Genomic DNA, 22,140 nt, shown 5'->3' with positions numbered 1-22,140 from the left:
CGTCACTTCCGACGCCGGGCTTTATTTATAGAGGAGGGGGCGGGGACGCGCCGCTTCAAAGCGGAAGGTACAGCGAGTAGTCCGAGAGCGCCCAGCGGCGGGCCGGGCGGCCGGTGCGGCCGATCATGGGCAGCTTCTGCACGTAGCGCGAGGCCGGGCTGGGCCCGTATGGCGCGGGGAAGGCCGTCTGGAAGAGGCGCCCGCGGCACCGCCTCCCGGCCTGCCGCCCGGCAATGATGAAACGGAAGTGGGGGGCGCCGCGCGGGGCGAAGCGGCTCTTCTGGAAGACGTCGCGGGTGCCGGCGCCGGGCCCCTGCTGCCGGGGCGCCCCCCGCGCCCGGTGCACGCGCGGCAGCGGCCGGCTCTCGGAGGCGGCGGGCGCAGAGGCTGCCGCGGGGCCGCCGCCGCGGGGGCTCTCGTCGCCCTGCGGGCTGACCATGGCGTTGGCCGTCAACTGCGGCATCTTGCGCACCGAGTCCGGGGCGGCCGCCGGCTCCTTCTTGTCCCCGGGCGGCCGCGGAGTGCTGGGTGCGGGCTGACCGGTGCCAAAGCGGGTGGCCAAGCTGTCCCCGAAGAAGGCGTACAGCTCCCGGTAGATGTCCGCCAGGGTCACCGATGGGGAAGGGTCCTCCGGTCCCGCGCCTCCTGGCGGCAGCGGGAGGACAGATCCAAAGCCTGGCTCCGCGCTGCCCCCGGAGGGAGACTCCTGCAGAAGGAGGCTGTCCCAGGGGAGATCATCGGAGCCCCGGCACCCCCTGCCGCTTGGGCCGCTCTTGTTGGGCTCTGCTGCCTGGGCCTTCATCTTCAGCAGTCGCTCCACAGCCACCTGCAAGAGCAGAGGAACCAGGGCCCATTAAGTTTTCCAAAGTAAGGCAGGTGAGCGAGCTGCTGACCTCAAGCAGGGAAGAAGAGAGGCCAGAAGGGGTAGGCACTCACCAGAATGGCTCCATAAACCTTGTGCCCATCTGCTTTAACCTGGGCGTTAGAGACGGAATAATCATCTAGCACAGCCTGCAGATTTGTCCAGTAAGTGGACAGGTGTGGGTACAGGACTCGTTCCACCGCCTGGGAGAGAAGGAACACAGTAGGCACCTCTTTGTTGCTTATGGCCTCTCAAGTACCCTTTCCCATGGAAGACCTACTTTCTATCTCCAATATGAAATTTTTATTTATTTATTTATTTTTTAAAGATTTTATTTATTTATTAGAGAGAGAGGGAGAGAGAGCAAGCACAGGCAGACAGAATGGCAGGCAAAGGCAGAGGGAGAAGCAGGCTCCCCGCCAAGCAAGGAGCCCGATGTGGGACTCAATCCCAGGACGCTGGGATCATGACCTGAGCCGAAGGCAGCTGCTTAACCAACTGAGCCACCCAGGCGTCCCTCCCATATGAAATTCTTAGCCTGGCATATGCAACCAGCATTTATTTGAAACCCACTCTATACCCAAACCTTTGCTAAGCACTGGCGATAAAGGTCAGGTACAAAGACAATATAAAGTGACCCAACTATCACTGACCTGTATGACAGGGGCTAAGAGGGCATGTGAGTAATGCCCAGGGCTAGAAACAGACGGATTTAATTTGCCAACGATTACTCTATAGGCTCAGTAGGCAACTACGATTCTTGCTGAGATGTAAACTGGGACTCAGTTCAAACCACCTGCCCAAAAACAACTGATCAGAGACCTGGTCTCTGATTATGTATCAAGTTAAGACTTCACAGAGGAGGTGACCTCCGTTATGCACTTTGCTGGATAGGAGTTCTCCAGCTGGTCATCCACAGCCTGAAGATTTGACAATGTTAACAAATGGGCAAGTTCCTCGAGAAACAGAACTTACTGCTGACTCAGCTATTAAAAACTTGAATAATTCTCTAACCATAGTAGGTACCTAGCCACAAATAAAATCATTGCTAAAAATTCAGTCTACAGATATTCAAGGAAAAAAGCATCTCAATCTCATAAGAACAAACAAGAAATGCTCCCACCATGCCTCAGTCTATGAAGTCAGTGTAACCCTGATAATAAAACTCTACAAGGACAGTACAAGAGAAGAAACTTATTATTGATTTCACTCCTGAAAACAGAAAAAATCTTAAAATTTAGTAAGCCCAGAAGTATACAAAAAATGCCTTATATTCCAATAAAAGATTTAGGTTTTCTTTAAATATACTATATTGAGTCTATACACAAAAATGTCATGATGGTTTACTATTAAAAATCCATAAACGGGAGCCTCAGTGGTTTAGTTGGTTGGGCTCTTCGTTTCCACTTGGTGATCTTGGGGCCATGTAGTGCAGGGTCTGCTTGAGTCGGCTTGTCCCTCCCCTACCCCCTCCCCCTGCCCTGCTCTCAAATGTGCAAGTGTTCTCTCTAAAAAAGTTTTTTTTTAATCCATAAATACAATTAATCACATTAACAGATAAAAGCACAGAAACCTTAGGATCAATCAAAAAAAACAGAAAAAGCATTTGATAAAAGTTAAACATAAATAATAAAATCAAGAATATAAAGCAGTATGAAGTAATTTATCTGAGAAAGGTTACCAGTAAACACAAGGTAAATGTCAGCCTAAATGGGAAGGATATTAGTACTTCTCTCAAAATTGGAAATGACATGGGGCACCTGAGTGGCTCAGTCGGTTAGGTGTCCGCCTTCAGCTCAGGTCATGATCCCGGGGTCCTGGGATCCAGTCCCGCATTGGCTCCCTGGGCTCAGGGGGAAGCCTGCTTCTCCCTCTCCTCTGTGCTCATGCTCTCTGTCACTATCTCTTTGGGTCTCTCGCAAATAAATAAAATCTTAAAAAAAAAAAAAAATTGGAAATGACACAAGGATGCCCCTTATCGTTGTATGTAAAATGATACTAGCAGTCCTAGCAATAAAATAGAAAGAAATTAAAGGCAATAGCCTTAGAAAAGATGAAACAAAGCTATCATTATATTTACCATATGATCCACATTAAAAAACAAAAAAAGTGAGGCACCTGGCTGGCTCAGTGGGTAGAGTGTGCAACTCTTGATCTTGGGGTCATGAGTTTCCCATGGTGGGTATAGAGATTACGAAAAATAAATAAGCTTAAAAAAATAGTCAGTACAAGAGGAATTGAGGGATAGTTCCTTAACATGATTAGCACAGTATGGGCAGGGATTCAGGAAGTGGAGATGTATTAGTACTTGCCATGTAGGACTTTTTTTTTTTTTTTTTATAGAAGATTTTATTTATTTATTTGACAGATCACGTAGACAGAGAGGCAGGCAGAGAGTGAGAAGGAAGCAGGCTCCCTGCTGAGCAGAGAGCCCGATGCAGGGCTCGATCCCAGGACCCAGGGATCATGACCTGAGCTGAAGGCAGTGGCTTTAACCCACTGGGCCACCCAGGCGCCCCCACGTAGGACTTTTGAAAGCATAAGACACTCATCTACAGAAAGTCAGGCTACCAACTAGCCTGGCTTCAGGAAAGAACTCTTATACATGGAAACGGCAAGCATGGACCATTTTTATAAGAAAAGACACACAAATACCATTGTTCTATTTACAAATGGGAGCTCTTATGGCTCTGTCTGTGGGGAAAGGCCAGGGAGCTCTTATGGCTCTGTCTGTGGGGAAAGGCCAGGGTCCTCACCTTCCAGCCAAGGGCATGCAGCCCCACCACAGCCCCGTAATGAGAGCAGAGAGGCCGCACCGGGTCTGCCAAGACCTTCTGCAGGGAGAGCAGGATCTGCTGATAAAGGCCGCTCACCAGGTCCCCGTGGGTCCTACGGGCGCAGCATTGGGTCAGAGAGGAGAACGAGGCACAGGGCCACCCAACTGGACTCAAGTCAGGGCACACAGAGAAAATGGCGGTGCCTGGCACACTGAGGTCAGCAAACAAGGTGGCTTGTTGTTCAGGGACTGAAGACTACCCAAGGGGCTGAAGAACCAAGCCCCTGGCACAGTCGCCATCCATTTCTACAATCCCAGGGTGCCACAGCGCAGTGACCGGAAAGCTCTAAATGGAAAGAGGCTCCCTGACCTCACGACACAGGGCCTTGAAGCCAAACATTTCCACCCCCCCCACACCACAACCCCCTCAGCGCTGTGGCAGCGCCCCCCTGTTGGGCTAGGCCCAGTGGCTACCAGAAGATGTGGCTGAGCAGGAGAGCAGCGCCATCCCGAAGAGTCCAGTGGTCATTCAGAGGGTTGATGGAGGCAGCCAGCGGCTCCAGGACGCAGTAGAGGACGCTGCCTACCAGGGAGCGAACGTACGGCCCCAAGCACAAGTGTGGGTTCCGAACCAGGCTCCGGGCCACTTGGAGGAGCCGGTGCAGCTGCTCCAGGTCGTGGCTGACAGATTTCACCTGTTTGCAGAAGACCCCGACTGAGGGGCACACGAGGGGGCAGGGAGGGGGCGGCGGCTCTGCGGGCACCCGCCACCAGCCCTACCCGGGGCTGGGTCACCTCCCCGGCCTGCTCACTCACCCCACTGACCACATAGACAAAGTAAGGCAGGAGGGCCGCTATCTTGGAGTTAGTCTGCAGGTCCTGGAGAGCAATCTGAAAAGGAAGGAGCCAGACTGCCCTGGATCCAGCAGCCCCAGGGATAAACGGACAGTTTTTAAAGGACAGCTAAGTTTTTCTAAAGTAAAATTGTAAACATTCCCGCTCTTTGATTCAGCAACTGTATTTCTGTAAATTTAACCCGCTGTAAGAAATAACCACTCATGGGACCCCTGGGTAGGTCAGTCGGTTGGGCGCCTGCCTTTAACTCAGATCATGATCCCAGGGTCCTGGAATCGAGTCCCGCATCGGGCTCCCTGCTCAGCGGGGAGTCTGCTTCTCGCTCTGCCTGCTGTTCCCCCTGTTGCTTCCCTCCGTCTCTTTCAGACCAATAAATGAACAAAATCTTAAAAAAAAAAAAAAGAAACAAAGAAAGAAAGAAATACCCACTGACAAACATACCCACTCCTACTCCTGTCTGTGACAACACGAAACTGAATACAACCTAAGTTCTAACACTTTTTTTTTTAAATATTATTTGTGCTTTCTTTTTTTAAGATTTTATTTATTTATTTGACAGAGATCACAAGTAAGCAGACAGGCAGGTAGAGAGAGAGAGAGGAGGAAGCAGGTCTCCTGCCCAGCAGAGAGCCCGATGCAGGACTAGATCCCAGGACCCTGAAATCATGACCTGAGCTGAAGGCGGAGGCTTAACCCACTGAGCCACCCAGGCGCCCTGTCTAACATGTTTTTAATGGAGAAAAGCAGCTGTTCTAAAACCAGATGTTTAATATAATACTTTGGTTTTAATCACAGTTAAAACGGGAAAAAAGGTAGGCGCTTCTATTAGAGACCCTCACTTTCCAGTTTGTATGCTTTTATTTTACAATGCTTCTGTAATGAAATGCTGGTCATACTTTTTTAAGCAGAAAGAAAGTTAAGTAAATGAGAAAAACTGTCCTAGGCGTGAATCTCTGCTACCTGTGACCCCCAGACTCTTCTGGATAAAGGTCCTCAGCAGGTATCACGAAGGCAGACAACAGGCTGGCGAGGCAGGAGCTCAGCTCCCAGGCCCTCCATCCAGCCACCTGCCCTGCTCCTGGGGAACCAGAGCCATGCTCCTGAGGCAGGAATGTACAGTAGCGACATTCCCAATTTTGCCGTGGGAGTGGCAGCGACAGCCAGACACGTGGAGAAGTGAGGGATGTAAGCCCTCTAGGAGAGGCCACTGCGTGAGCAGACCACCAAACCAGTGCTGTCCTGATTCTGGACAGAAGGGGACGGACCACAGGTCGCGTCCTGCGGAGTCCCACAGGCTAAAGCGGCAGGGTCTCCGAGCCGGCTGGGCACCCTGACCTGACTGCCTCTACTTCCCATCCCTCCTTCTCAAGTCCAGGCAAATGAAAGCTGCCATGTGCCTGTCCCCTTCCCGCCCCGCCCCATGGCCGCAGGTCAACAGTCAACCTAAAGCGTAGGCTCTAGAATTAAAGCGTGGGGGTACTGACCATGTGAGCCCCCTAAATGCCCCAGCTGAGTGGCCGGTTCCAGAAGAACAAGGGTTCCTGCCAGAGCGGTTAGTCTGCCCTGGAGGAGGATCAGCCTGAGAGCACGACATCGCCACCGCCAGCAGCCTCCAGCCACGTTAGCCCGGCGGTGTGGAGTGGACAGGAAGCAGGCATCTGAAAGGGTTTTCGGGGAACCTGAAAGCTGGTCTTTGTACCCCACCCGCTCACCTTCATCAGCTGCGGATCGTCCCCCAGCACAGCCCGGGTCACTTGTTGGTAGTACTTGAGCAGGTCATCAGTCAGCGAAGACACCGCGCTGGGCACTGTACGCGGATGGGCAGGAGGTGGTCAGGGTGGAGAGCCCAGCCCTCTCCCAGCCTCCCCTGCCTTCTCTCCCTCACCCCCCTACCCTCCACCCTCCACCCTCCCCGCCAGGAGCCCATGCAGCCCAGAGCACGTAGCCACCAGCTTGTCGGAGCAGCCTGACCTCAGCCCTGACCTTGCCCGCTCTCCCCACCTCTGTGCTCTGTATTCTGCCTCCCACCCGTCCTCTGCGGGGCAGATTCCTGCTCTGTCCCCAATCCCTCATGGACCCCTGCCATCAGGGACCCCAGCTGCCCAGACTTGTATGCCAGCACTGAACGCCCCACAACGTGACTGGTTCCAAGACTGGGCTGCTATCTCCAAATCCAAGCCCTCTGGGCAGCGGCTGCGCCCCCTCAGGACCCGGCATCAGTAAATACTTGTCAGATGAAGAATCAGAGAAATGGGGTGCCCCCCTCACGCCGGCTCCTAAAAAAGGAAAGCTCAGAGCCCATTCCCCCTACTACCCCTTACCTGATCCTTGTGGGGCCAGGTTCCCCTTGCCGTCTAGGTAGGAGACATGAACTAGAACCAGAGCAGAGATGGCTGAGCCTGGGGTTTGCCTGTGGTAGTACCACCCACCCGAGTCCTGCTCCATCCCCCAGCGAGCCCATCGCCCCTCCTGTGACAACCCTGTTTCTGTCCCCGCCCCACACAGGGCCTGGGCAGTCACCTCTCACAGCTGTCTCGGCACAGCCTTTAGGGATGTTGGTGGCCAAGGCCAGCTCCACCAGGTTCACCTCTCGGTCCTCAGGGAAGTACAGCTCACCCTCTCTGGCAGGGCGCAGGGGCAGCGCCTCCTGGGACCCATAACCACACACGGCCTGAGCAGAGAGAGGACCAGAGGGCAGGCTGAATCCAGGGAGGGAAGAGGCGCTCTACAGATCCTGCCAGGGAGTCTACACTGAGGCAAACCCAAAAGTCCCAAGAAAGGGGAGATGCCCCAGGCCTCAAGCCTATTGCTGGGAATCTGACCGCAGCATCGAGCACTCGCTGGGTCAGGGAGTAGAACATGGTCCCTCCACCCCGATTTGTCGGGCTCTGAGCCCCACACCCCTCTTCTGCTGGTCCTCACACTCACCCAACTTTGAAAACATGACTCTTTTTTTTTTAAAGTAGGCTCCATGCCCGATGTGGGGCTCAAACTCACAACCCTGAGATTAGGAGCCACATGCTCTACTGAGCGAGCCAGCCAGGCGCCCCAACACTACTCTCGTCTCAACCTGACCTCCTCCCCTCGAGCCCCTACCCCACAACAACTACGCAGGACATTTTAACATCCACATTTGTGCCCAGGCTCCTCCCTTACCCAGAATGTCCCCCTCTTCCCCCCTTAGCTGAGTCAAATGCAAGCCTCCCTTCAAAGCCTGCATGGAGTCCCAGCTCTTCCAAGAAGGCTTCCCGAACCTCCGGGCCCCCCAGCACCGTGGCGGCCGTGAGCTTCCCTTGTGCACACACTGGGTCTTCGTGTGTCTCTCCGTGCTGCCAGCCCCGAGCAGGGCACGGAGGTGGGTCGTGCCAGCCGAGGCCTCCACAGCCTGGGCTCAACTCACCTCCACGCTGCTCCATCGGAGAGCCCTGTTGAAATCCTCGACGGTCAGCTTCCGCCGTTTGGTGTGTTTCATGAACTGCGAGCTATTCTGAGAGGGGAGGAACAAAGTCAGGGGACAGAGAGAAGGGGGTACGGAGTCCCCCCAGAGGAGAGAGAGAGTTGGGAGGCAAAAAGGACCCTGGAATGGAGGCCAGAACGTGTGGACTCCAGCGCTGGTCTTGTGCAAACAGTCCTTGATGTAATGTTCCCTCTCTAGGACCCAGTTTCTCGCATGCAGAATATGAACATGACCTTGTATGGCCTGCCCAGCATGGCTGTCAAGAAGATGGGCACGTGAGACCATGCCCAGCCAGCACTGTTGGCCAGGAAGCCCCGCTGGCTCAAAGGTAACTCTGGAGAGGGCAGGGACGGCCTCCTCCGTTGCCTTGCCTCGAAGCCCTCGAAGCCCTCGAAGCCCAAGTAGGGGCCGCACCCATACCTGTGTACTATGTCCCTGCGGGAGGGGGCGGCCACGGGGAGGGGAGAGCCGGGAGCATGCGGGGAGGGAAGGGGAGCGGACCTGTGTGGCCTCTCTGAGCCGGTAGCACACGTCCTCCGCGAGCAGGGCCGCCACCTCGTCGCTCAGCTCCAGGCCCGTGCTCTCTGCCATGAGCCGGACCGACTCCCGAGGGATCTCCACAAACCGCCGCTCTTCCCGCTCTGACATGGCTCCGCTGGAGCTGGGAGCCAGGAGAGAAGGCCTGAAAAGCCACCCAGGCCCCCTCCGAGCACAGGAGCCTGCCTCAAGGCCTTCTGAGCCAGGCTCACTGCTCTTGCTCCAGAAACCCCCAACAAGGCGCCACGGAGGCTCTGAGCGTCCGAGGCAAAGTGCAAGAAACAGGCGAGCCGGGTCAGACAGGAGTGTTGCCTGAGAAAGGGCCTGGCCTTGGCAGTTCACAGAACTGGGCCCCAGCCGTGCCCTACTACTTCCTGAGTGAACGTGGCCGAGGTCTGTCAGCCTGAGCCCTGCTGTCCCAACCGGGGAACACAGGCAATCGCCACCGCCCTCCCTAACTCACGGGGTTGCTGTGGGAACGAACGAGCTGGTGCAGGAGGAAGCCAGGGACTAGAACAGCACCAGACGGACAACAGAAGATGTAACCACGGTCAGTTACAAGTAAAAACGTCATGTCTTCCTCCCCCTGATTCTTGCTACAACCACTACCTACTGAGTCTTGATGAAAACAGTACTTTCCCCCTTACTCAAAAGCCTTCAGTCCTTCCCCACAGGTTCTAAAAGAAACTCTCAACTCCCTGGCTTGACATTCTGTGTTTGGTCCCAAATGCCCGCAGCGGTTCCAGCTGATCCCTCCTCCCAGGAAGCCCAGCCTACTGGCCTCCCGCCTGCCTTGTGCTCCTCCGCCAGCGCTCAGGCGGATCTGCCTCCCCCTTTACTCCAAGCCCCCACCCTCTCCTCTTTGCTAAGGTGAAGCCCTGTAAGGTCTTCCTGCCCGTATGCCACTGGGGACTGTCAGGCTTTCAGCAGCTGGGCTTTTTGCCCATGTATCTGGTCTTCCCCAAAGGCAGGAACCTGCTCTTCCGTTCACAGGATATGGCAGAGTAAGAATCCAACAAAAACAGTGGCCGATGAAGGACTCTGACACAATTAGAAGGCAGGCCCATAAGGGCCAGAGTGAGGTGTCAGCACCGTGGGCAGCAGGGCTCCAGTTCCAGGGTGACCCACCCAGGGGCTGCCCCACTCCTCCTCTCTGGCAAGGCTCACTGGGTCACGAGTGATCTCCAGGTCCCTAGATCCAATGGGCATCCTACCCTGGCCTCCCGTATGCCTCCCCGTGGCTCCACACCGGCTCTGGAATAGAGAACAGACCTGGTTCCCAGATCCTGCACGTCCACCGACTTCTGCAACATTTCTCTCCCGTGTTCTGCATTCCCACCATGGCCTCTTTCCATTCCCCCGCAAAACACCTGCTACCAGGACGGTCATACACTGCGCTACTGCAAACACTCTCCTCCTTCACTACCCATCTAGCGGACTCCTAAGAGGCTTCCTCAAGTCACAGTTCAAATGTCACTTGCTCCGGGAAGTCTCCTCAGACCTCCACAGTGTCCAGGTACTTTGCCTTTAAAGCAATTATCACAATTTGTAATTACGTATCTGTGTACCTTTGCGATTAACTCCTACCTCCCCCACTAGATAGTCAGCTCCACACCAGCTAGGATCATCATGCCTGTTTGCTCACCTTTGCATCCCCAGCGACGGGCACACTGTCAGCACATAATACGCCCTCAATAAACACTTGCTGCAAAAAACGAACAAAAAACAGCGATTTTTTTCTAAACACACGCAATGCCTGAGGCACAAAGCTAAGTGCTTTATATGGCTCATACTTCATTTTATCCTCATTAACAATGAAATAAGTATTATGTAAGTACTACGTCAATTTCACAGTCAAGGAAATCAAAGCTCTGAGGGATTCATGTTCAGTGACTTGTCCAAGACCACCCAGCGAGCACTAAGTAGGGAGCAGGGACCAACTCTTGTTCCGAATCATCAGGAGTGGCGGGCTGTGTGGGGAACAAGGCCTGCATTCCCAGCCCGAAGACTTGGCGTTGGAGACCCGCCAACGGATAATTCTGAAGTTTCTGTTTCCCTGTCCGTGAAATGAGAATATGAAGTCCTGGCCACGCGGAAAGCACGGATGGAGTTTCCCTACTGGATGCCCACATTAAGACCCACAAAGTCCAGGCTCTGACCAAGGTCTCCCTCCACCCCAATCTCCTCTCTGCATCCTCAGAGCCACTAGCCACACTGGGAAAGAGCGTGGGAACTGACCGCCACCGGCCTCTGGGGTGTGCATCCCCCCACCAAGCCTCGCTTCATCCCCGATCCAGAAGTGGCGGGGAGGGGTGGAAGAGGTCAGGGGTTACCGAACTTGGGTCACGTGGTCAGAGAAGGGGGCGGGCCCCCAGAGGAGCCGGCCCTAAGACCGGTGAGTGCGCGGCCCACTGCGGGACCGAGAGTGCGAGGCCCTGCGAGGCCCTGCTCACCTGAGGGCTCCGGGCGCAGCGAAGGTGTCTACCCAGACGGCTGCGGTGGCGGCGGCGGCTGCGCCCACTCACCCTGCTCACCCTAATTCCCTCTCTCTGAGCGCAGGCCCCACCCTCCAAGGGCACAGCCAATCGGCGAGCGCCTTGCGAAGTTCCCGCCCTCCCGGGGGCTTCCGGCCAAGCGGTTGGCCTCTGTGAAGGGGCTGTAAAACCGTCTGGGCGCGATGGGGTCACGTGACGCGGAGGCGTCGGGCTTCTTAAAGCGACAGCTCTTGGGAATTTTTGCGAGTAGATACCTATGGTTTGGCCTGAAAAGCGTATGGTCAAGGATAGCGTCCTTATTCCTTTAGTCTAGTCTGCTCCTGAGTTTCCGAGCATTTGCATTTATGCGATTGCAACGAAGCTTTAAACTTTAATGTCTAATCAAAGCTTTCTTTGCCGGCTTGCTGGGGCTCGGCTTACCCCTCCAACATCACCTGAACTTCCCTTTCCCGCCGTAGGGTTGGAGCTCCTGGTGGGTATTCTCTTCCGGACAGAAGGGTCTTCCCACTGGCCCGAACTCAACGTGCAAGCTGCAGACGCCAGGACCATGCTCACTCTGACACCCTACCTCCTATCTTTTTCATTCCTGTTCTTACTGAACAGGAGCCCAAACATAAGCCCTCACCTGCCTCGTAGACTTCCTTGATTGTTCTCCCCGCACACACTTTCCCGAACTTGTGCAGTTCTCAGCTCAGAACCAAGTGGGGTTAGTGAGTCAAGTATACTATTTGGAGTCAAACTAACCTGGGACCAAATTCTGCCACCAATTTGGGGCAAATTACCTAACCACATTTTCGCCCAACTGCAAAATGGGGTAGTAATACCCACCTCACTGGGTTACTGTAGATTAAATGAGATCATGTCTATGAAAGCACTTGACAGAGTTGTGGTCGTACCTTCTTCCACATAACAGGTGGCAGACAGTGAATCAATTCCTTTATGTTCATCCAAGATGAGGTAGTTGGCAACAGGCTGTTCATTACAGAAAGGAGTATTCCTCGAGGGAGCGTGACTGTATACATTCTAGCCCTTCCTCCCTCTCTGGGTTAGATGCTCCTGCCTCCAGAAAAGATCCTCCCAAGACAGAGCTGGAAAGCCAGATGGAGGCGACTCAGGTTGCCATGGCAACACCCCCTAAGGAGCCCATTCATGACCTTGCTGAGTCTCTTCCAGTTACATTCCAGAATGACACCGTTTTCAGTACCAGTACCGTGCTTCAATGCTCCAGTGTCTGCCCACCTCTACATAAAGGGAAGGGGCAGGGGCTCCTCTGACGTCCTTCCTGAGTCTGAGGTCAGCTTAGCAAGATCTGGGCGGCTGGCTGATCTCCTGGCTGAGGTGTTTAATTAGTCTGGAGAGCCATTGGCAACCTTGGAGGCAGGAGACAATGGCGGAAGGCCCCGGGGCCTTTGGGATATACTGACACTGTATTCAAGCTATCTGGGACCCATCTGCCCCCAAGCTCGGGTAGAGGCAGGGGTTAAGGGAAGCAGTAGTGAGACCCACATGGCCACAGGTTAAGAAAGCTGGGTCCACTCACTCCCCAGCCACCTAGTGCCTGGCAAAGAGAGCTAATGAAGGCTCTGGAGCCAGACTGACAGTTTAAAAACAAAAGCCCTGGGGCACCTGGGTGGCTCAGTGGGTTAAAGTCTCTGACTTCGGCTCGGGTCGTGATCCCGGTGTCCGGGGATCGAGCCCCGCATCGGGCTCTCTGCTCAGCGGGGAGCCTGCTTCCTTTCCTCTCTCTCTGCCTCTCTGCCTACCTGTGGTTTCTGTCTGTCAAAATAAAGTCTTTAAAAATACATACATACATACATACATACATACAAAAGCCCTACCACTCACTAGAGCTGTGTGACCGTAGGCATTCTAGTTGAGGTATCTCACCGGTTTTGTCAGCCATCAAGTGGAGTAACAGAAGCAACTCCATGGAACCCTTGTGAACGATCTGGTAATGTGTGTCAAAGAATTAGCATTAGCAGGCAGATATTCCTGCTACCTGTGACCCTTGTAAGAGGCCGTAACTTTCAGTTACAAAACCTTAGAAGAATCCTGGAGACCATCTCCAGGCCATCCGCACTTGCTCCCTTTCCCCGACAGCGCAGGCCTTCCCTTTTTTTTTTTTTTTTTTAAAGATTTTATTTATTTATTTTACAGAGAGAAATCACAAGTAGATGGAGAGGCAGGCAGAGAGAGAGAGAGGGAAGCAGGCTCCCTGAGCAGGGAGCCTGATGCGGGGCTCGATCCCAGGACCCTGAGATCATGACCTGAGCCGAAGGCAGCGACTTAACCCACTGAGCCACCCAGGCGCCCCCAGGACAGGCCTTCCTGATGGGTGCCACCCCCCGCATCCTCACCACCACCTTCGTGCCCAGGTTCCTCGAGCAGCTTCCATCCATCAGTTGCTTCCTTTCTAGGCCATGTTACTTCCAGGTTCTCCGCAACACAATTTACAGATGGGTGGCTCCCTCTGAGAACTTGAGAGGAATTTTGCTCTTGGTGACACACATGATGTTTACAGTTTAGGGGGAGTCCCTACAACCCAGGTGATCCACTCAAGATTACGAAAAAGTGGTAGCACAACTAGATTGTGGTTTCCGTGGGAAAATTCACTGCAAATCCAGCCCAGAAACTGTCCCAGATTCAACAAACTTGGAAAACGTGGCCCAGTCACGTTGAGCTGGAGATAGAAAAATTAAAGGGGAAGGGATGCATGTGAATCCACAGTTATCAGTTATCAAGAAAATAACAAACTTGGGGTACTTCAGCAACTCGGCAGGTTAAAACCCTGCCTTCCGATCAGGTCATGATCTCAGAGTCCTGGGAGACCCCTGATCAGCGGGGAGCCTGCTTCCCCCTCTCTCTTCACCTTCTACTCTGCCTACTTGTGATCTCTTTGTCAAATAAATAGACAATTTTTTTTAAATAATTTATTTGGGGTGCCTGGGTGGCTCAGTGGGTTAAGCCACTGCCTTCGGCTCAGGTCATGATCTCAGGGTCCTGGGATTGAGTCCCGCATGGGCTCTCTGCTCAGCGGGGAGCCTGCTTCCTCCTCTCTCTGCCTGCCTCTCTGCCTACTTGTGATCTCTGTCAAATGAATAAATAAAATCTTTAAAAAAAAAAAAAAAAAAGAAACCACATTGAAGTGTCATTTTCTTACCATGTTCAGCCACTATTCTGGATGCTTCTTATGGGGGTCTCTGGACCTTGACATGATTGACATTTGGAACCAGGTAATTCTTTGCTGGGGAGCGGGGTCCTAGACACCGAAGGATGCTACGCAGCACCCCTGGCCTCTTCCCACTAGAAGGCAGTAGTACCATCTATAGTTGTTACAGCCCAAATAAATGTCATTGCCACATGTCCCCAGGGTGCAAAAATCACCCCAGCTCAGAATCACTGCTTTAACGCATTAGGGCACAATCATCACAATTAACGGTTGAGGGCCTATCAGGGGCCAGATGCCGTGCAAGCCACTGGCACATGTGAGCTCACACCAGCAGCAACCATGCAAAGAGGGATGTAGGCCCATTTCATCATGAGAAAACGTAAGGTCACCCAGCTAGAACTGAAACCCAGTTTTACACCAACCCAAATACCACGCTTTCTATGATACAATTCTGCTTCCCAAAAAAGTAGAAGAAAGGTGAAAAAGAAGAAAAAGGGAGTTGGGGGAGAAGAATGATTGAAGTCTGCTGGATCGGCAGGCAGCCGGGAGACAGCTGGGAGAGCGCATACCAAGACGGAGAAATTATATGACAAAAGCAAAGTGTGGGCATCCTGGGAGGGAAGGTGGCATATCTGTTTCAGTCTTCCGGTCATTTCACGGATTTTGACCATGTCACCCTCTACGGACATTTTAATCCTGCTCCCATTTTCAGTTCAGCTTAGGGATCGATCAGCATTGAAAGGCCTCCGTTGTTTGTGAAGCCATCCGAGGGAGGGCTGTGTTGGGATCCCAAAGTCCGGGTCATTTCTGTCCTCATTTCCCTCTCCCTACTCAACCATCTGGTCTCCCCGCACGCCCAGCTACACCCTTGGTTGTGTTTAAGGGTGAAAAAAGTGCGAATACTCGACAACTAGATCGGGACTCGGACTGGCTCTAACGACGGCATCATTTGCTGGAAGCCAGAGACCTGACATTAGTGCGTTCTCTTCAGTTAGGTCAACGTCAACCCTCTGCACAAGGGTTTAGTCAGACCCCCTGGGTCACTGAGGCTAATTGAGGCATCAGGCCACCAAAAGAGAGACTAGCAATCAACTAGGCTCCAGCCTTTTTTAAGAAAGAATTGTTCTTACCAAAGAAAGGAGGTAACACTTCCATGAGAACAGGACCTTTATGGTTAGAATGCAGTGTCAAAAATCTGGGGAGTGGTTGCTAAGCAGAACCACCCAGTGTTTTCTGGGGACAAGGAGCCTTCTTTGCCTCCCCAACAGCAGCCAGACCGGGCCTCTGGACTCCATGAGGTTTGTGACCACCATATCTCCTAGATAAGGACCAAACAGAGCAGAGGGTCCCAGTGCTCAGCTCACAAGCCCTGCAGAGAACGGGAAAAGCACATCAGTTGGGCTCAGAGCTTGGGGGCAGTCATCAACCAGGCATTCCCCGTCCCATGAGGTACAGGTCCTGGATCTTCCAAGCGGACAGTCCTGAGTTTTCTTCATCTGCGACTCAGGCATTAAGTCCCAAGTCCACCCCCTGCCTTCACACACCCCTTCTCCAGGTAACAACCCTGGATGCATGATCAGGCACTCACCCAAGTAGTCGTCCATCAGAGAGCCAATAGCAAACTGCAGGAGGGAAGGCAGAAAGGAAATAAAGCCTGAGCAAGCGCGGGACTAGCCTCTAACCCCCAGCCCCAGGGCTTCTGCCCAGCCATCCCCTCTTCCTTGCGGAAGAGCACAAAATCTCCAGGAACCCTCGGTGGTAAGAAATCAACAGTTCCCACCTCTGCCTGGCACAGGCAAGAGGGGCAGGCAAGAGACTCACAATGTCATTCTTGTCCACACGGGTCCCCACAATCTTCAAGCGGATCTCATCGTCCTGCTGAATCACAATGTCCTAGGGAAGAGGGAACAGGATACTCAGATATGGAACCCCCCCCTTCCCCCGTCCTCCCCCAACAAAGCCAAAATCCCTCAGAGGGCTCATTCCTCCCTCCTCCCTCTCATGGACTTCCTCCTCACCCACCTCATCCATTGTCTTGTAACACGGTGGGTTGGAATTGGGGTCAAACTCCATCTCTGATGGGATGGACTGAAAGGAAAGCAAGACTGGTCAGCGCTTTCCACAGGTGCTTCCAGAGATGATCAGGACTGGCATCTCTCCTCCTTAGCGCCCCCAGCATGCCCAGACTTACATGTCGGGAGATGAAGCAGGACATAGGTCCGATTTCTGTGAAGAGCCCCACCTAGGAGGACAATGGGTCTTTGAGGCTTTGTCTTTTATCCCCCAACTCTTGTAAGCTTCCCAGCTTTATCTGACTCCAATAATTTTCACGTTTTAAGGGCACCTGGGTGGCTCAGGTCATGATCTCAGGGTCCTGGGATCGAGCCCCGCATTGGGCTTTCTGCTCAGCGGGGAGCCTGCTTCCCCCTCTCTCTCTGCCTGCCTCTCTGCGTACTTGTGATCTCTGCCAAATAAATAAAAAGTCTTAAAAAAAAAAATCTTCATGTTTTGAAACCACTCTGAATGGTATCTGCTTTCATGTCTCTCCTCTGCCAAGATTTCATTTTAAGTGAAACAAATAAAGGCCAATCAAGGCCCAAGGCCTGGGTCTTATCAGTCCACAACTTGAACACTTGTGGATCACACGACCCTGGCCAGTAGACTTACGTTCTCGACACGGAGGCTTCTATAAAAAGGAATAAAAGCACACGGCTCAGTCGTCGTGAGGTTTTATGCTGGACCTGGCCCAAGTAAGTACTCAATCAATGGAGGCTGCCACTGGTAACTACTCATTCTGACTTATAGGACCCCGAGCGAGGCAGCACTGAGATTACTGGACCATTTGACAGGTGAGGAAACTGGAAGCACAGAGTGACTTAGCCAAGGACACAGAGTGAGCAAGAGTAGTTGAGACCCCTCTCCCATCTTCTAAGCAGCCCCCCAACTGTTTCAGCTCTGTATGGTCTCACCTTGTTGACCTGAGTGACAACAGCATCCACAACCTCCCCTTTAAAGGGCCGGAAGACAATGGCCTTGTACTTAACCGGATAAAGAACAAATCCTCGGCCTGGCTGGATCACACCAGCACCAATGTTGTCAATGGTGGTGACAGCGATTACAAAGCCATACCTGTAAGGAAGGGAAAAAGAAAGGCACTGTGTGGACAAGAGCCTCTAAAACCATCCGCAACAAGACGGTGGGCATGGGGGTTAGGGGACAGCACACATGGAAGGAGATGGCACCCCTGCCCACAGAACTTAATGCCGGAGAGAAGACACAATACCAATCAGTATCTACAATGCCAAACGCTGCTCTCATAATTTCACAATAAATATACAAGGAGGCTGTTGTCCTTGAGCCAAAAGACCTCAATCTTGGGGATGCCTCAATCACCTAAGAAAAGCTTACTAAAACACAGATTCCCAGGCCTGTCCTCAGTCTTGATGCTGTCTGGATGAGATGAGGTTCAGGAACTTGCATGTGTATTTTTTTAAAAAGATTTTATTTATTTATTTGAGAGAGAGAGGACGAGGCAGGAGGAAGGAGGAGGAGACTCCCCACTGAGCATGGAGCCCCACATGCAGCTCCATCCCAGGACCCTGAGTTCAAGACCTGAGCCCAAGTCAGACACCTAACCTACTGAGCCACCAGTCCCCCTGCCTGTGTTTATTCCCATGGGGGAGGCCCAAGTACCCACAGCCCAGGGCTCATCCCAGCTCCTTCACATCACCATGTGAGAGGCCCTTCTCTGCAGAGCCCAGAGATGTGCCGTGCCAGGTCCTTTGGTCCTGTGGGATAGAAAAAACCAGAAGAGGGGCATCTGGGTGGCTCAGTCTTTAAGCAACTGCCTTTGGCTCAGGTCATGATTCCAGGGTCCTGGGATCCAACCCCGAGTCAGGCTCCCTGTTCTGTGGAATTCTGCTCCTCCATCTCCTGATCTCCCTGCTTGTGTTCCCTCTCTCGCTGTCTCTGTCATACAAATGGATAAAAATTTTTAAAAAAAGAAGAAGAAAAAGAAGTCGTAAGAATCACAGGGAGATGGGGCACCTGGGTGGCTCAGTGGGTTAAAGCCTCTGCCTTCAGCTCAGGTCATGATCCCAAGGTCCTGGAATCCAGCCCCGCATCCGACGGAGGGAGCTTGCTTCCCTTCCTCCCTCTCTGCCTACTTGTGATCTCTGTCAAATAAATAAGTAAAATCTTAAAAAAAAAAAAAAATCACAGAGGGGGAACAGACACAGGAACAATGATTAGGCTGTGAGCCCCATGGGCGCTGGCCTCATTCTATCCTCTTGCCTGCGTTGTCCCCGGGCCCAGCCCAGAACCTAGCACACAGCAGGAGCTTTAAAAATGTTTGTGGCATCAAATAAATAAATAAATAAATAAAATGTTTGTGGCATCAACGAAACGACCAATCTCTCCTTAAGGAAGACAGTCTCATGATCCAACTTTGCAGACAGCGCCGCGGGAACCCACAGCAGGATGCAAGTGCCTGCGTGGGGTGCCTGAGAGGGTGAGAGGGTTCCCCAGGGTAGTAGCAGGTCCTTGCGGACCTACAGGAGTTGGGGAGAGGCTGCAAGCACCGGGCGACGCGGCACGAAGGGCGCGGCACTCACTTGCCGGTGCAAGTCCCCTCCACCTCGGTGAAGAGCTTCTGCTTTACGGTGTTGAGCAGGTTGGGGCCGAAGTAGCGCGGGTGCAGCAGGATCTCGTGCTCCAGGGAGATCTGAGGGAAAAGTGGGATGGAGACCAAGTAAGGCGCTGTAGGGACATGGGGTCAGGAGCAACTCCTCGACCCGGCGCCCGCTTAGCTCTTCCTCTCAACCCTGCCCTCGCCGCCACCCGGTGCTCCGCTTACGTGATAGAACATCTTCCCGGCGTGGACCGAACAGCGCCTAAACCCACACCTGCCTAAGCAGACGCTCCTCCCGCCCAACCGGAAACACACTTAGCCTCCCCGAACGGGCTTCCGGGCCTGCCCCAGAGAAGTGGGCGGGACTCTGCCCCCTCCGTGGACCCAATTGGACATCGCTATCGTAGGCGGGGATTCCTTTGACCCCGCCCCTTTCGCCACGCCCACCAGGGGTTCTACCTCTGGGTTCACAAGTTAACAGTGTCGGCTCTAGAGTGGATGTTAAGTAAGTATTTTTTTAGGGGCGCCTGGGGGGCTCAGTGGTTTAAAGCCTCTGCGTTCAGCTCGGGTCATGATCCCTGAGTCCTAGGATCGAGCCGCATCGGGCTCTCTGCCCAGCGGGGAGCCTGCTTCCCCCTCTCTCTGCCTGCCTCTCTGCCCGCTTGTGATCTATGTCTGTCAAATAAAATCTTAAAAAAGAAAACCCAAAATAAGTATTTTTTATTTTGTTTTATTTTATTTATTTATTTATATGTTTATTTATCAGAAAGAGAGAGAACAAGCAGGGGCAGCGGCAGGTAGATGGAGAAGCAGACTCTTGGCTGAGCAAGGAGCCCCAGGTGGGACTGGATGCCATGACCCTGGGACAGGGATCCCAGCCGAAGGCGGGCACTTAACGACTGAGCCACCCAACCGCCCAGATACTTTCAAACGGAATTAATTAGCTAATGAAAGACAACATGAATAAAGCGCTTTAGCAAAATGCATTCCTACAGCAAATATTTGAAGGCTGCTTTTATACAGTAACCATAGTAAGTAGGTGTCTTTTTACAGCAGCCCCACCAGACAAGCTTTACCAATGAGGGCCCAGGCCCCGAGGGTTGATGTCACTTGAGAATCACTCAGGGGCGGGATTCAAATTCTCGAAGTCCGACCCCAAGACTCTTGCATATTTGGGCATTCCAGATTTTCTTGCAGGCGTTCGTTCAGCAAATGTGGAGTACCCACTCCTTGCCTGCAGGTCAAACGAAGCGGCCAAAATCAGAGCCCAGAAAGCAGCGCTCTCTCCGGATGTGAGAAACCAGGTCCCCTTTCCCCTCCCCCAACACACACACACACACACACACACACACACACCAGGGGCTTAAAGAATTGATGAGCCTTTGTCAGTTCCTTCAACTCTGCCCACTTTTTTGTAGACAGTCCCTTTATTTTTTTTAAGATTTTTTTTTTTTAATCAGAGAGAGAGAGGAAGAGAGAGCGAGCACAGGCAGACAGAATGGCAGGCAGAGGCAGAGGGAGAAGCAGCCTCCCTGCCGAGCAAGGAGCCCAATGTGGGACTCCATCCCAGGACGCTGGCATCATGACCTGAGCCAAAGGCAGCTGCCCAACCAACTCAGCCACCCAGGTGTCCCTAGACAGTCCCTTTCTTAAACTCACTTCAATTAACCAGAGTAAGCATACCATCTGTTCCATGCTGAGACCCTGACTGATTAAAGGGCAATGCAGAAAAAGGGCAGAAGCCACCAGAGACACAGACCCCTGAGAAAGGCTTAACAAGAACCTTAGGTTCTAGAGCCAGGACAGTCCTTGTGGCCTTGAACCAATGCCCAGCACCTAAGCTTTTTTACGTTGTAAATGGGTCTGACCCACACTCCTGCAAGAACAGAGACTTCTGCTTCCTCAGAGGTTTCTTACACCAGTTCCCATGGACATTGCCCATTTCCAAAAATTGTTGAGCCCACCAGTCTGCCACTCAGACTCCATGGATCGCCTTTGGAGGATCGGGCAATGAAGCAGATGAATGGGCCTCAGCAGTCCTAACTTCTCTTTCCAGCCAGCCTCTCCTCAAAGGCAACTTTTTTTTTTTATTTTTTTAAAGATTTTTATTTATTTATTATTTATTTGACAGAGAGAGATCACAGTAGACAGAGAGGCAGGCAGAGAGAGAGGACGGGAAGCAGGCCCCCCACTGAGCAGAGAGCCCGATGCGGGACTCGATCCCAGAACCCTGGGATCATGACCCGAGCCGAAGGCAGCGGCTTAACCCACTGAGCCACCCAGGCGCCCTTTTTTTTTAATTTAAATTCAATTATTTAACATACAGTGTATTACTGGTTTCAGTGGTAGAGGTCAGTGATTCATCAGTCTCATATAATACCCAGTGCTCATCACATCACACGCCCTCCTTAATGCCCATTACCTAGTTACCCCATCCCCCACCCCTCCAGAAACCCTCAATTTGTCTCCTAGAGTTAAGAGTCTCTAACGGTTTGTCTCCCTCTCTGATTTTGTCTTGTTTTATTTTTCCTCTTTCCCTATGATCCTTTTGTTTTGCTTCTTAAATCTCACATATGAGCGAGATCATATGATAATTGTCTTCCTCTGATTGACTTATTTCGCTTGGCATAAAACCTTCTAATTCCAACCACATCTTTGCAAATGGCAAGATTTCAATTTTTTGATGGCTGAGTAGTATTCCATTGTGTGTGTGTGTGTGTGTGTATGTATACATATATATATATACATATATATATACCACATCTTTAAAAAAAAAAGAAGATTTTATTGTTTTTGACAGACAGAGATCACAAGTAGGCAGAGAGGCAGGCAGAGAGAAGGGAAGCAGGCTCCCTGATGAGCAGAGAGCCTGTTGTAGAGCTCAATCCCAGGAACCTGAGATCATGACCTGAGCCAAAGGCAGAGGCTTTAATCTACTGAGCCCCCCAGGTGCCCCACCACCACGTCTTCTTTTTTTTTTTTTTTAAATATTTTATTTATTTATTTGAGAGAGAGACAGTGAGAGAGAGCATGAGCAAGGAGAAGGTCAGAGGGAGAAGCAGACTCCCCATGGAGCTGGGAGCCCGATGCGGGACTCGATCCCGGGACTCCAGGATCATGACCTGAGCTGAAAGCAGTCGTCCAACCAACTGAGCCACCCAGGTGCCCGCACCACGTCTTCTTTATCCATTCATCTGTTTGTGGACATCTGGGTTCTTTCCATAGTTTGGCTATTGTGGACCCCTCAAAGGCAACCTTAAGGACAATGGGGTGCTGGAACAAGCTACAAGAGCTTTTTTTTTTTTTTTTGCATGCAGCAAAGCAAGGTTTATTGAGCAATATCAAAGTGGTAGTACAAC

At 52.5% G+C, this 22,140-nt stretch overlaps 2 protein-coding genes across 6 annotated transcripts; both read right to left on the bottom strand.

Moving 5' to 3' along the window:
• Nucleotides 1–6: 6 nt before the first annotated feature.
• On the bottom strand, nucleotides 7–11,040 carry TAF6L (TATA-box binding protein associated factor 6 like). 5 transcript variants are annotated; one of them, XM_044259485.1, is made up of 13 exons: nucleotides 10,941–11,040; nucleotides 10,133–10,192; nucleotides 9,702–9,741; nucleotides 8,452–8,611; nucleotides 7,894–7,980; nucleotides 7,014–7,164; nucleotides 6,815–6,865; nucleotides 6,206–6,300; nucleotides 4,455–4,529; nucleotides 4,113–4,333; nucleotides 3,619–3,751; nucleotides 937–1,065; nucleotides 7–826 (listed from the first exon to the last, which is right to left on the bottom strand). In XM_044259485.1, exons 4-13 carry the CDS (start codon nucleotides 8,596–8,598, stop codon nucleotides 56–58), a joined length of 1,860 nt encoding a protein of 619 aa, XP_044115420.1. In that variant the 5' UTR covers nucleotides 8,599–8,611; nucleotides 9,702–9,741; nucleotides 10,133–10,192; nucleotides 10,941–11,040; the 3' UTR covers nucleotides 7–55. The 5 variants fall into 5 exon arrangements, with proteins under 5 accessions (XP_044115420.1, XP_044115418.1, XP_044115419.1 ...); XM_044259483.1 differs by lacking the exon at nucleotides 9,702–9,741; XM_044259484.1 differs by lacking the exons at nucleotides 9,702–9,741; nucleotides 10,941–11,040 and adding an exon at nucleotides 10,726–10,781.
• Nucleotides 11,041–15,300: 4,260 nt separating this feature from the next.
• POLR2G (RNA polymerase II subunit G) lies at nucleotides 15,301–19,094 on the bottom strand. The gene is made up of 8 exons (XM_044259480.1): nucleotides 19,007–19,094; nucleotides 18,765–18,874; nucleotides 17,121–17,280; nucleotides 16,343–16,393; nucleotides 16,174–16,239; nucleotides 15,973–16,044; nucleotides 15,740–15,773; nucleotides 15,301–15,520 (listed from the first exon to the last, which is right to left on the bottom strand). The coding sequence occupies exons 1-8, from the start codon at nucleotides 19,016–19,018 to the stop codon at nucleotides 15,507–15,509; spliced, it is 519 nt and encodes a 172-aa protein (XP_044115415.1). The 5' UTR covers nucleotides 19,019–19,094; the 3' UTR covers nucleotides 15,301–15,506.
• Nucleotides 19,095–22,140: the final 3,046 nt, after the last annotated feature.

Source organism: Neovison vison, chromosome 7, assembly GCF_020171115.1.
Source record: "Neovison vison isolate M4711 chromosome 7, ASM_NN_V1, whole genome shotgun sequence".
Classification (NCBI taxonomy): Eukaryota; Metazoa; Chordata; class Mammalia; order Carnivora; family Mustelidae; genus Neogale; species Neogale vison.
The sequence above is the reverse complement of the archived record's forward strand: the minus strand, read 5'-3'. Positions and strand labels throughout refer to the sequence as shown.